The sequence below is a fragment of the Lepisosteus platostomus genome, chromosome 10, assembly GCF_059453375.1.
Source record: "Lepisosteus platostomus isolate fLepPlt1 chromosome 10, fLepPlt1.hap1, whole genome shotgun sequence".
Classification (NCBI taxonomy): Eukaryota; Metazoa; Chordata; class Actinopteri; order Semionotiformes; family Lepisosteidae; genus Lepisosteus; species Lepisosteus platostomus.
Genome location: NC_142620.1, coordinates 20842258 through 20855454, shown reverse-complemented (window position 1 = coordinate 20855454; position 13197 = coordinate 20842258). Strand labels below are relative to the sequence as shown.

Below are 13197 nucleotides of genomic sequence, written 5' to 3'. Positions count from 1 at the left end.
TGTAAATACAGGATATTTAAAATTAGTTTAATAGGGTTTTTTCGTCCTGAGATCATGATAGCTTGTGCCCCATAATAAGTTTGCGGATTGAACATTTCAGATCTAGATAGTGTCAAAATTTGCCAGGAGTCCAAGCTTACCCCCCGAGAGGTAGAAATCGAAAAGAATCGGGAACTTCGGGGATTTCCAATTTAAACTGATGACAGGTAATCAATCTGTCTCAAGGGACCAGGGGGGTTTCCTGAGCACACAGGGGAGTTACAGCAGGGGGGTTATAACGGATTCAAGGTCACTCTGAAGTGAAGCTGGCTTTTGTTGAAAGGCAGTGTTGGCTATCACACACACACTTGTCATTCACCGCCTTTTGAACTGGCTCAACACAAGTTCCACGAGTTGGAAAAAAAAGATAAGAAACAGGTGTGACCCTTTTATAAGGCGTGAATGCCTATCCCTCAGACGGATTGCTTCTGGTATGAAATCTTGGAAAATATATTTTACATTCAGCTTCCTTTCTGATTTCATCACGGCTTTTAGTTTTGTTGGAATTGGCATTCACCATACGGATTGATTGATTTGTATGTATCCGACACGCTTATTGTTTTCGATCACGGAGGTCTACACATCCTCATGTTCTTATTAAAGATTAATTCACGCCGATATTCTGTTATTTAGCCGTTAACGAAAAGGTGAAACAGACTTTGGGAAGTGGAAGAAAACTGGAGTACCTGGAGCAAAAACATGCAAAGACGCGAACTCCATACACCCCGAAAAAAGCATGTAAACTCCACACTACCTTAAGAAAAAAATGAAAAATTCACACTACCTGGAGAACAACATGCAAACGTGCTAACTCCAGAATACCTGAAAAAAAACAAACATGAAAACTCTACACTACCTGGAGAAACAAACATGAAACATTCGCATTACCTGGAGAAAAACATGCAAACATGTAAACACACTACCTAAATATCTCGAAGGTAAATCGAGGAAAATAATCCAAACGCGCAAACACCACACTAGCCGGAGAAATAAACATGCAAACTCCAAACTACCTTAAGCAAAAAATCAAGCATACTCCAACCTACCTCAAGAAAAACGCGTAAACAGTGTTAAGGCACGACGGTGAAGAATGGATTGGATTCCAGGACACAAAAGCTGTAATGTGGCAGTCCTAACCACTATGTCAATGCAATTTTATTAGGCACAAAATTGTATATTCAATATTTTTATATTTACTGTTATGTGCATCTCTATTGAAATGTCTTATGCAAACAGAACAAGTAGACGATTAGATCGTTTTCCTCCCAACAGTAAGATCAGAAATTAAATCGAAAAGTAGTCATGCATGTGTGGTTTGGTTTTGATATAGCCAGGATTTATTTCCATAGTTGGAACTTTCACGTACACGTTGAATCCCCGTACACAATATGCACCGAACCCCCCAGGGGGCGCTCGCTTGCTTTTAAACAACCTCGATACAGAGAGGCGTAAAGTGCTTGCTTCAGACATTGACAGTGCTCGATTAACCTCGATGAAATTCACCGCAACAGAAAAGGGCAATTCCGGTTTTCTCAGGAGTCACGGTGATCGTGGTCTTCCTGATATATTTAACGCATGCTCGATTTATTGGACTAAAAGTTAACACTAACATGATACGAAAAGTGGTCTTGAATTCACGACCGGGTAGGTTGTTGACGGTAAAGCTTTGGTGTCGGTCACTGTGCACTAGATTGAACACTAAACCTGAAATGCATTTTTAAAATTTGATAAAATCACATGTTTTTTAATGTATTTAAGGAAACAATGGACAGCCCGTTCCAGGAAATTTCCGAGTGGAAGAGGGCGACCTGCCCTCAGATCTAAAGCCGGGACAAGTCCGCGTAAGAACCCTGTTCCTTTCGGTGGATCCGTACATGGTGAGTGGGCGCCCCACGCTGCTTGCTGCGGCACTGCGAGTGTCAACATTTACAAGCTGCAACACGCCTTCACCCCGGAACATTACCGTTTAACAAAACGCACAGGGCCGCCTATTTAGGACATTGTTAAATGTTATAAGTAACAATGAGACTCAAATTCTTCTTCTTAAATTGCAGAAGTATATATTCGCAGATTGGAATGACCACAATACACACTTTTTTTCTTTTTAAAAGTCCTGATAAAATATAAAAATGAATAAACAAGAAATTTAAATCAGTTTTATATTTATAAACCATATGTATATGATGTAAACCCCTCTTGTAGTTCTTTCTGTGATTGTGTTGTGTTTCTGTTCGGCAGTGACTATAGCCTATACTGTGGCATTCCAGCCCTTTCCAAACCCTATTCCTAACCCCGAGCACAAGGCCCGAACCTCAGCCTTCATCATAATCCTAAAAGTACACTGACATCGTATGAAAGTTGTCTGTCCTCTCCCAAAGCACAGAAAAAATCTCAAAGGACATTCATGTGCAGCTATTAAGGTAACGTATAATGTTATTAGGAAGAGTAAATCAGATTCCCTGTTCATGCAAATACCAAGTTTGGCAGAAAATGTTTTCCAGAGGTAAGAAATTATGAAGAAGGCTGTATGCTTTCATATTTTATACATTATATTACTGAGTCGTTTCTTTCAGGTTATGAGGAATTCAGTTTTATTAGAATGCAATACTGCTGTTGAGGTTGCAGTGTGTTTTGGTTGTCATCTGAACGTTACCGAGGAGCACTTCAGAGCTGTAAGAATTGTGCACTCGCAGGCTAATTCGTTCGCCTTGTGATCCAGGCGTGGGGCCTCCCGGGAAGAGCTTCTCCGGGATGGGACGCGTATTAAACAACGACAGTCCAGGAGTAAGAGATGGGAAAACGGCGTCTGCGTGTGTCTTGCAGCGCTGCCGAATGAACGAGGACACGGGCACGGACTATCTGTTGCCGTGGCAGCTGTCGGAGTGCGTGGACGGCGGGGGTGTGGGCGTGGTGGAGGACAGCAAGCACGCTGCGCTCTCGAAAGGAGACACCGTGACTTCATTTAACTGGCGCTGGCAGACCGAGGACGTGGTGGATGGCGCAGGGCTGCAGAAGGTAAATCGAGCTCTGCCCGCTGTGAGAGGCGCAGTTCCTCAACACTGTATTTAGTTAGCGCACGTTTTAACGTGTTACTTTTATAATGTATTTCAAATAAAAAGGCCAGCAGTCTTTTGGCAGAAATCTATTGTCAAAGATATGACTTGATTCTTCTATGAATTCCAGCATGTTACGTCCTCCTGCTGTCATTTCTCCACTTACAACATAATACTCTGCGTAATCCCATTCTGTCTCATACGTCTTTTGCATCCCTCCACCCCATTTCCACACCTCTGCAGCTGCCCATTGGTCACTCCTCAGTCTGTACGGGGCTGTCCCAGCCTCTTTCTATGGTCAGGAGGTTAGTACTGTAACGCTATGGGGTTCACGTGGGCGCCCTCGCCGCTGCCGCATCAGGTCAGCCCCCCACCGTTGGGGACTCAAACCCGGACCACCGGTGTCGCTCAACAGGGACCCAGCCACTTGAGCCAAAGGGAAATCTCCCGTCGGCCCGGCGGCTGCGGTCCCTGCTATCCACAGGGAAGGGCGGTGACGTCACTGCTCTGGTAAGCCAGCTCTCGCAAGCAATGGAGGCCGTATGCATTATAGTACTCAGCCAAGCAAGTTAAGCCAAATTCTATTGTGATTAAAGCACTCATTAAGGCTTTGAATACAGTTAATACTTGGGTGTTGTTATTCCTAGTGAAATACAATTTGATAAACCGATTAAACACCGAAAACCCAAGAAAAGGCCTCCTCTCGTTTGTATTCTTCGATCCGTCTAGCCTGTTAGTAGTAGCAAATTGATCTGAGGAACTCATAAACCTTTTTGTGAAAGAAACCAGGATATTGGCTTTAGTAACATGGCTGAGTAGCTTGTTCCATACTCCCACAACCCTTTGTGCAGTGAAAGAGCCTCATGTACTTGTATTTAGTTTCAGTTGCGTTTCCCCTTTGTTTCCATTTGTGTTCACAGGACTGTGTTTCACTTTTGACTGTAAATACAATGTTAGTGTGTTGTCGTACCTACTGTCTTCTTATATTTAAAAGCCCTCCTAAATAAAATGGTCCCTGGATTTCAATGGCCTAAAGATTGGTTCTTTTTGCTTTTTCAGGTACTGCTCACAGACTCGCATATGTAAATGAATGTGTGTGCAGTTCAGTTTGAAAATTTAAATTAAGGCTTGAGGTAACATTAATCATCTCTAGTTTTCCAGCGTGTACGGTTTCTTGGACATGTTCTTTCTTTTAGTGTGCCGTTCTTAAGATGCATAAAAGTAGTGTGTAGAGAGTTTTCACTGTTAGCTTTTCACAAGTGTCTGGATTCGAGACATTCTGATCCTAATGGGGAAAGACTGAGGTCCTTGTAGCTCTCATGTCTTATTCTCCAGGCACAGTAACGTGCTTGTGGTGCTTATTTCTGCTTTGCTGCAGCTGGGCCATAAGACGCACCAAAACTTTAAAAACTAGTTACATTTTTTATTTTAGAAAACGATTCTTGCGTGTATGCATCTATTTCTGGAGCTTCAGTGTTCTTGCGTTGCAAAGTGTGAAGCAAAACAGCGCTTGGTTTCTGGTGTCTTTATTTTCAGGGTCCATTACGCTTGGGAGATTTACTTGTGTGATTGTGCTGCTGATACAGTATCTCTCTCTCTCTCTCACACGCTAGCTGGACCCTCAGCTGGTCGACGGCCACCTGTCCTACTTCCTGGGCGCTGTGGGCATGCCCGGACTCACAGCTTTGCTGGGGGTGAGGGAGAAGGGTCATGTGACCGCCGGTGCTGGTCAGACCATGGTGATCAGCGGAGCAGCTGGAGCGTGCGGCTCTCTGGCTGGACAGGTACACAGCCCGCCTGGAGTTGGATTTAGGCCAGAGTTTACTGTCACTCTGGGCAGCACTCAGAGGCCTCCTACGGACTGAAACTGTACGTGCCTGTCATCATCAGCAACCACTGCCCTTTTAACCCACTGCTGGATGAAGGCCACCCCAAGGCCAGAATACAGGTCTTATTTTCTCCATCTTACAAATTGGAATTTGGCGTTTTCTGTCCTGCCTGGTGCCTGCTGGAGCCTGACACTGGTTTAATGACTTGCCCTGGAAATAAGGGAACATTGAAAATTGCAGGGACCAAGTGTTTCCAGTCTCATTACCTCTTTCACACTTTACGATAACTGTCTTACAAAACGTCTCACGTGAGGCATTTCTGATGACAGTATGCATTATTAGAAAACCTGGCAACATGTGAATGAGTTACAAGTGGCCACTACATGGATCACATGACATGTTTTGGGGGACACAGAATTAAAGAAGCCCTGTAGTTTTTGTGTGTAGTACTTCACAGTGGTGCTGCAGCTTAGTGACAGAGCATTAGAAATAAAAGCTGTGTCCTTCTTGTGAGGGTAGGCTCATGCAACACAATGTCCTTTAGGCACACACCTGCTGCTGTGAGATCTCCCATCATGCCAGGTGGGGATTCTGGGGATGATGTGTGGCCAGGTTTTTGGCAGTTTGAGAAAAGCTTGGATAGTATTTTTGAAATTGATTTACACTGACTTCACTCTCAAAGGAGTTAGACAAGAACAACAAGATCACTTTCCAAACTGTATGGCAATGACTCCATCTAAGAAAATGCATGCCCAGTCCAAAATGCACGAATACTCCAGACATTAGCTGTTAGACAGCAGGAAACATTCGGACTGCTATCATGCCTCGGGAAGCCTTGTATTAAGAACCAAATGAGCAACATCAAAACTGGGCTTCTCACCTGAAGAAACATTTTTTTGTGCTGCTGTGATCTCTCAACATAAGTTTCCAAATGTCTGACATCAAAATTGGAAAACATGCTGTCCTACAGCTGAGAGTTGTACATCTGCAACACAGAGCCAGCACATACCGTCGGGCTTATCAACTTCATGTCTTTAAATTTGGAATCAATAACCTTTTTATTGTAAAGGAACAAGTAACGGTTTATTCCATGCTGAAAAGAGAAGAAAGGAAACATTTTGGCTGTGGAGCCTTCTTCGGGTGTGAGCTCTTTTCAGCAGGGAATAAACCTTCACTTGTTCCTTTGCAGCCTACAGATGCTGACACAACTATCTACTTGAACTACTTTTTTATTGTATACCTGCACAGTTTGGAAGTTCCGTTTGCTTAACTGGACATTTCAGTAACGAACCTGGCTTTCTTTATCAACAAAAGGTGCTGCTATCAGTGACACTGTACACACACCCGAGAATGAGCGAAGTCAGACATGCTCCTCTGAAAAGCTCACTCATCTGATGTGCTGACCCCTCCACAGTGACTTATAGGAGCGTTAGCACTGATTGGAGGAACAGTGTGTGCCCTGGCAAGCTGCCAGAGAGAGGCACTGTTTCACCATCATTTGTAAACTGTCCCTTAAGAAATCCTAGTCACAGTGGGCTAGTGACAAGAAACAGGTTACAGTGTCTATCCCACTAGGCAGACTTCTCTGCCCTTTGGGTATGATCAAGTATAGCTCATAGGGAAAATACCAGCATTTGGAGCAAAAATCTTTATTGGTTAAGCAACTTGGAACCTGCACAATCAAAATTCTAACAGTTATTTAGACACAACGGGAGTTGTTCTAAACCACTTGTTTATTAATGTGGTTTCCTGTTTTTGAGTGCTGACTCGGTGTGGGCTGTAGTGAGTAACAGATGGGAGCTGGGCTATATACCATCCCTCAGGCCCTGCCGTCTGTCCTGGTGTCCTAGATTGGCAGGCTGGATGGCTGTTCCAGAGTCGTAGGAGTCTGTGGCTCTGACGAGAAGTGTCGCATCCTGGTGTCCGAGCTGGGCTTCACCTCCGCTATCAACTACAAGCGCGAGGATGTGGCCAGCCGGCTGAGGGAGTGCTGTCCCGAGGGAGTGGACATTTACTTTGACAACGTGGGTGGACCCATCAGTGACACCGTGATCGCCCAGGTAAAACACCATATCCCTCTTTGGATTTTAAAGCCAAATGATCAAGAAAAGTTGTTATTCTAAAATGAGTTTGCCAGCAGTCGCCTTGTTTAGACCAGTGGATCACACTTTAATATTACATTTCCAGAAAAATAAAGCTCAACAAGCTAAAAGCAATCTGGATTTCACAAACTGACAAGGGCTACAAGGTATTCAGATAATTACATGGCTTGACTCCCCTAAAATATACAGTAATTGCTATGTCATGATTTTGTTTTTTGTTTGAAAATGCTGTTCCAACCACAAATGCAGGCGTGATTCCACTGTGACAGTACAGCCAGTCTCTGGACCAGTGCAAAGATAAGGTTTCCTACTGATGTTACAGGTAAATGTTTTCACAAAGATGCAAGCTACAGGCAGAGTGGTTTGTGTTCGGGGAGAAGGTTTGATGACATTGAGGTGATGAACAGCTGCGAGCATTGTTCCTCATTAATCAGCACTCTGTAAGAAGGAACTACTAATTGGCAATGCAGGAAAGGAATTCTTCTTTTTTTCCCACGTCTAATTAAATTAAATGTAAGGTTTTTTGCATTGCAGTAGAAATGTTCACTTCTGTTTAAAGTTAAGTGTCTGCCTACCTTGTACACCATTCTCAACTTTTGAGTAAAGACATGATGTTTTTGCCCTGTGCTGTGTTGTTGTGAAGAGGGCAACGAGGCTCTGACGCGAGACGTGTGAATGTCTTGCCGTTGCAGATGAATGAAGACAGCCATGTGATCCTTTGTGGTCAGATCTCCCAATACAACAAGGATGTCCCTTACCCCCCTCCCCTGACTGCCTCTACCCAGGAGCTGCTGTTCAGGAAGAATATCATCAGGTACCTCCTCCCAGTGCTGGGCATTTCTTACCATCCTCGTACCCTCTTCATTTCTCATCCTCCTCTTCCTTTCTTTAATGAACCATATTTATTTGACCTCAGACTTTGCATATTATTCTACACGCAAACTCACTGATGTTTTGTGTGACACTGAAACAAAGAGAAGCCAATTCAATATGACTTCTTCAGTGATTTCTTCAGCAGGGCTTGTGCTGGGTTGGTAAGTTTGGAATTTGCAGATAACAAGAGTAAATAAAAAAGGTGAGCTGAGATGTTTCAAGTAGGGATCCACATTACAACACTCATGCACTGACCCCCTGTCCTAGGGAGCACAATAGGTAATCTGACAATCTTTGATGTCCATCCATCCGTTTTCTAACTTCTTTGCATCAGTTCGGGGTTGCAAAGAAGTCCTATGCAGAAAGCTGTGATCAAGTACCACCTTTACAATCAGCTACTGACAGGAGGTCTGAAGGGTGTAGCCCAGGCCTTGGCTGTGGGTCCAGTAACAGAGTCCAGAGTTTTCTTTCTCTTTCCAAGTTATTAAAAATGTCAAGTATAAATATCTGTTGCGAGGTGGTCACCTATGAAAAGTTCCCAGAGCATGAGAGCGTTTTAATTGCAATGTAAAACACTCTAGAATGTATTATTTTAAAGTGCTTCCTGAATCGTAGACATTGGTCTCTAGGACTGTAACTGGGGCCCTTAGCTAGTGGAAAGAGAAGAAATGGTGACGTTTATGTCATTCGGTTCTGAAAACCGAACAGTAGTGCACAGGGGCTGCCTGACCTTCACAAAAATGTGTCCTTTCTGCAGGGAGCGGTTTACTGTGCTGAGCTATGTGGAGAAATACGAAGAAGGCCTTATGCAGCTGAGCCAGTGGATAAAAACTGGGAAATTGAAAGTAAGAAAGATGTTTTAAAACCTTATCCATTTCAACCATCAATGTGGAATCAGTACCTTTCCCTTGAAATATACTGTGGATTTGTTTGTCTCACAGGCCTTGGAGACTGTTGTACAGGGGATTGAGACCATGGGAGGTAAGAATTGTCAACTAATAGCTTGACGTGTCCTTGAAAACATCTGGTCTACAGAGCTACCAGTTCAGCTACAGTGTTCAGGGAGTGTAGTTGTGGGATATCAATATATTTCACGTGCCTGTGGAGGCCCAGAGAGAAGCCAGGTCTTTCAATTGGGAAGTAGTTGGAATTAATAAGTAATTAAAAGACCGGAGCAGGGTTGGGTCATCTTTGGTAGTTTTAATGTGTTTTTAAATATATGGAGTATTCCACTTCAAAAAGCAGCGCTGCAGTCTTTGCTTCACAGGTAGATAATAACCACTCAATATAAAAAACGTAAACATCTAAGGTAGGCATGAGGCCCCAGAGGGACACTAAGCAGTAAGTTTAAAGGGTCACCTTTGAATCATCACTTCCTAAACACTTGGGACAATTGTCTTTTGAGCACTGAAGCTGGTGAGGGATTATAGTTGACCATTCCTTACTTAATCAATTAACTTATCTAATTGATATGGAACATGCTACTCAGCTGTTAGCATTAGATTAGACTTCTTTCAAGAAAAAGCTGGATGACAACCTCTGATTAGGACAGGAGGCACAACTTTGCCCAAAGGGTTGTGGGAGTGTGGAACAAGCTACCCACCCATGTTGTTAAAGCGATACCATTACTTCCCTCAAGAAATGGTTGAATGACAGCCTTAGATCAATTAGCTACTTACTTGAACATGGGCAAGATCCGCAAAATGGCCTCCTCTCATTTGGAACTGTTCTAATGAGTGAACTGCTTGAATCATTGTTCTGTGTAAAGAAAGGGTATTACCATTAACTGAGGGTGAAGTAGACAATGTGAATAATGGCACCATTTTTGCTTTCTCTGTAGAGACATTTTGCTCCATGATGGAAGGAGGGAACATTGGTAAGCAGATAGTGCAGATATCAGTGTCCCTAGGATGAGACGCATCCGAGCAGCCTGAAATGCCCAGAACAGTGCCTTATGACCAGTGGGGTATGAGAGAAGGGGAGACTTATGAACAGTGGTTTGGGTATTTGTCTTCTCAAAGACCGTGAAAGAACGCAATGTTTCACCATACTACCAATCACTGTCATTAACACCCTTCCCCCAAAATTGTGTTGAGTACATTTTTGGATGGCTATAATTTTGTCTGTCCGTCATCATATTTGTATGCAACATTGTCTAAAAATGAAATGTTTAAACATACTTTAAAATGTAATAAAATGGTCTATTCTGGTAATAATGTGAACTGCTGTGATTATTAGGGTATTCATTTTCTATTCTAAAATACAAAAAAGTTCATTTGAACAACTATGCAAACAAGTTAACAGTACAAACACCTGGTGTTATTTGTTTTTGAATGTTCAGCAATATTTTCCACCCAGTTTAGTTTCAGCATTAGTTTCTAAAAACAATACGAAACTGGTTGGTGACCAGCCTTTCGACTTCCACCTTCAATTCCTCAGTCCTGACAGTGACAGAAGCTGCACTTGGGACTAGCTGCTATCACAACAACCGCAAAGCAAAGGGCATTCAGATTTGACACAAAAAGCAGAATACATTTCAAAATAAAAATTTAATTGAAATTACAATCACAGCACTCGATCTCACAATTTAAAAATGCACAGAGGATTTATTAATATCATACCTATGTTCAAAAACACATTGGCAGAAATATAATTCCTGTATTCACCTCCGGGCTTTAGTGCAGCATCACGTCATACGATTCCATTGTGAGTTATCAGCTATTTTACTGCTTTTTTACTGTGAATCATGTGTTACATGATTGTGCTGTTCATGGAGATGACCACTATCCTCAGCTTTAAACCAGGAACACAGCAGCATGTGTTCTTCATAGCCAACGTCCTGTGGTGTCTTGACAACTGTGGTTCAGAATGAGGTGAATGGTCCATGAGCATTAGTGCTTGTGACAGGATTATGGCAGGCTACAAGTGAGGCACTAGAAAAACAGGGTTCAGGGTCCACCATGCTCATTACTGAAGGCTGATTTACTGTTCTCTCTAGTTGGCAGTGTGCAAGCGCCCTGTTTTGTTTTTTTGGGCATTCTCAGGCAGTTTATTAAAGGCAGTTACAAACTGGGATTGTAACCAGATTGTAAGTAGTGATGATTTTGTTTTCCTACCTTCTTATAAGTGAACATCTCTGCACTCTGTTCACAGTCAAACCCTGTGATTATGCCAATGGCTGTGCTTTGTTTACCCATAATTGTAATATACATTAAAACCAAGTAACTACACATCACAGTAAATGTTTAAAATCAAGATTGCACTGCAAGTTTAGTATTCTTAAGATAATCACTAACATCCCTCACAATATCTTATATATTATTCCATCAAATATAGATTGGCTTAACAAAAAAATTAATGAAAACTTCAGAGTTGTCAGGAACAAAGTGCTATTTGAATACCACCTTGATCTTGTCTGCTTAGTTTTGGAGAAATATCATACACAACTATTTATTATCAATGCAATAAAATTGGATATTCACTCCTTCACTTGGGTTTGACATGTGTTTGATCAAAAACCTTGACAACATAATGTAGAAGATGACATTGAGTCTGCTATACTTATCATTTCAAGTGGATTGCTAATGGAAATAAAGAGGTTCCTTCTGTAAATAACTGTATCATACAGAATTTATTTCCTTGAGTGTTATTATAGAGTTATTAGCATCCAAGTATGAAAGATGCTGGAGAGTAAGTAATCTAGAGATCTTTATGTCACAATGCCAGTGAACATAAAACAGAGGGACAACTTAAGCAAAGTGCCTGCTTTCCCCCCATAGTCTTAATTAAAGATCACTGCAGTATCTTAAAAGACACTAGACTTTGCATCAATGAGTTCTTCATTTTTAGCAATTTTTGTAAAGCAGTTTCTCTATCCTCGTGCTACAAGGCCAAAGAGAAAGTGTTCAACTTTGTTGTAGTATCGAGAATTACAGTAAATCGTGAACAGGAAACTGGCTGAATTGCACAAGCATGCAGCTACCTGCACATTTGCTCATGCAACTCAAGATCAGGAAATACTTCAGATTTCTGCACATATAATGCATTTTGCAGGATTGTGCAACCATTATGCAGAAGCATAAGTTCTCAATTTCTGTACACAATAACACCACAATTTAGACACCTGTAACTGAATATGTCACCCATTTTGACTTCAAAAGTGTCTGAAGGCTGATTTGTTTTGTCAATTTTATAACAGCAGCAAGATTTTCAGTCCCTGTAAAATCAATTTGCTAAATTTGTTCACAACAACGAACATTTGCCACACTAGGCAGGAGTAGTGATTTCCACAAGCATACAGTAATGACCTAACAAGTGTTTCCACAAGCACATCTACATGTTACAAAACACAATTACTAGCTGATCTGATGTGTCAAAAAGATCACTTGGTGCCGTCTGATTTTCGAATTGTACTGGTGGATTATATGGCCGTGTTTTGTCAGAGAACCTGATGAAAATTGTAGGTGAGAGGTTGACAAGCAAACCCTCTAGTATGAATGTGTTTTGCATTTAAGCAACAGATACATACAAGAAATGTACATTACAATATTTTAACTTACACAAGTGAGGTGTGTGACAAGAAATGCAATGCATTTTTTCAGATGCATCTTAAATGTTTGAACAGTTAAGGCAGGACAGACTACGACATAACAGCATTACTCACCAGCAACATGTGGGGTCTAAAAATTGCTCAATACAAGCAGTTGGCTTGGGCTAATGTGCCTTAAATGCTGCTTTATAGGTATGAAGGTAGTCTATTAATCAATACTGAATAGTGCCTATTGAAGCTAAACTACAGGAAAAACCGAGATCTAAGTAATTCTGTCAATTTCAAATGATTTCTTCTCTTATTCACACTACCAGATTCCCACTGATCTGTTCCTGTCTCTAGTCACCGATACATTTCTTTCCAGTGCTGTTTCTCTTTTTATGTCACTGGACCAGGCTACTAAGCCATTTTCTCTACTATCTGCAGCATAGTCAGATATATCCAAATATGAATAATTTATATTTTTTATTTAAAAAAAACATTTGAAGAAAAAACCAAAAGTGCCTTCTCAGAGAACTGACTAACGCTACTGGTTTTGACATCCAGTATACTAGAGGATGAGTCAGCAATCAAAAGGGAGGAGAGTATGTTCCCCTTACTGTTGAAAAGCCCCCTAATTAAATGATTCAACTTTTGTAAAAGGCCTTTACAATTCTGAGATTGCTTACAGTCCTATTATCAAAAAATAAAATCTAAAGTATGACGCTTGGTTTTGAAAATGTGGCATTATCTTATACCTCAGTAAGTCACAA

General features: G+C 41.6%; 1 protein-coding gene and 1 long non-coding RNA gene across 3 annotated transcripts in view; both read left to right on the top strand.

The window, feature by feature from the left end:
* The window catches only part of LOC148653566 (uncharacterized), a 154290-nt gene that overhangs the window by 60540 nt on the left and 80553 nt on the right, over window positions 1-13197 (top strand). The gene's annotated exons all lie outside the window — the stretch shown is intronic.
* Window positions 1467-10112, top strand: ptgr2 (prostaglandin reductase 2). Of its 2 annotated transcripts, XM_088648746.1 has the most exons (11): window positions 1467-1683; window positions 1798-1916; window positions 2863-3054; window positions 4013-4029; window positions 4082-4151; window positions 4706-4876; window positions 6772-6981; window positions 7716-7837; window positions 8654-8741; window positions 8838-8877; window positions 9737-10112. In XM_088648746.1, the coding sequence occupies exons 1-11, from the start codon at window positions 1650-1652 to the stop codon at window positions 9808-9810; spliced, it is 1137 nt and encodes a 378-aa protein (XP_088504872.1). In that variant the 5' UTR covers window positions 1467-1649; the 3' UTR covers window positions 9811-10112. The 2 variants fall into 2 exon arrangements, with proteins under 2 accessions (XP_088504872.1, XP_088504874.1); XM_088648748.1 differs by lacking the exons at window positions 4013-4029; window positions 4082-4151.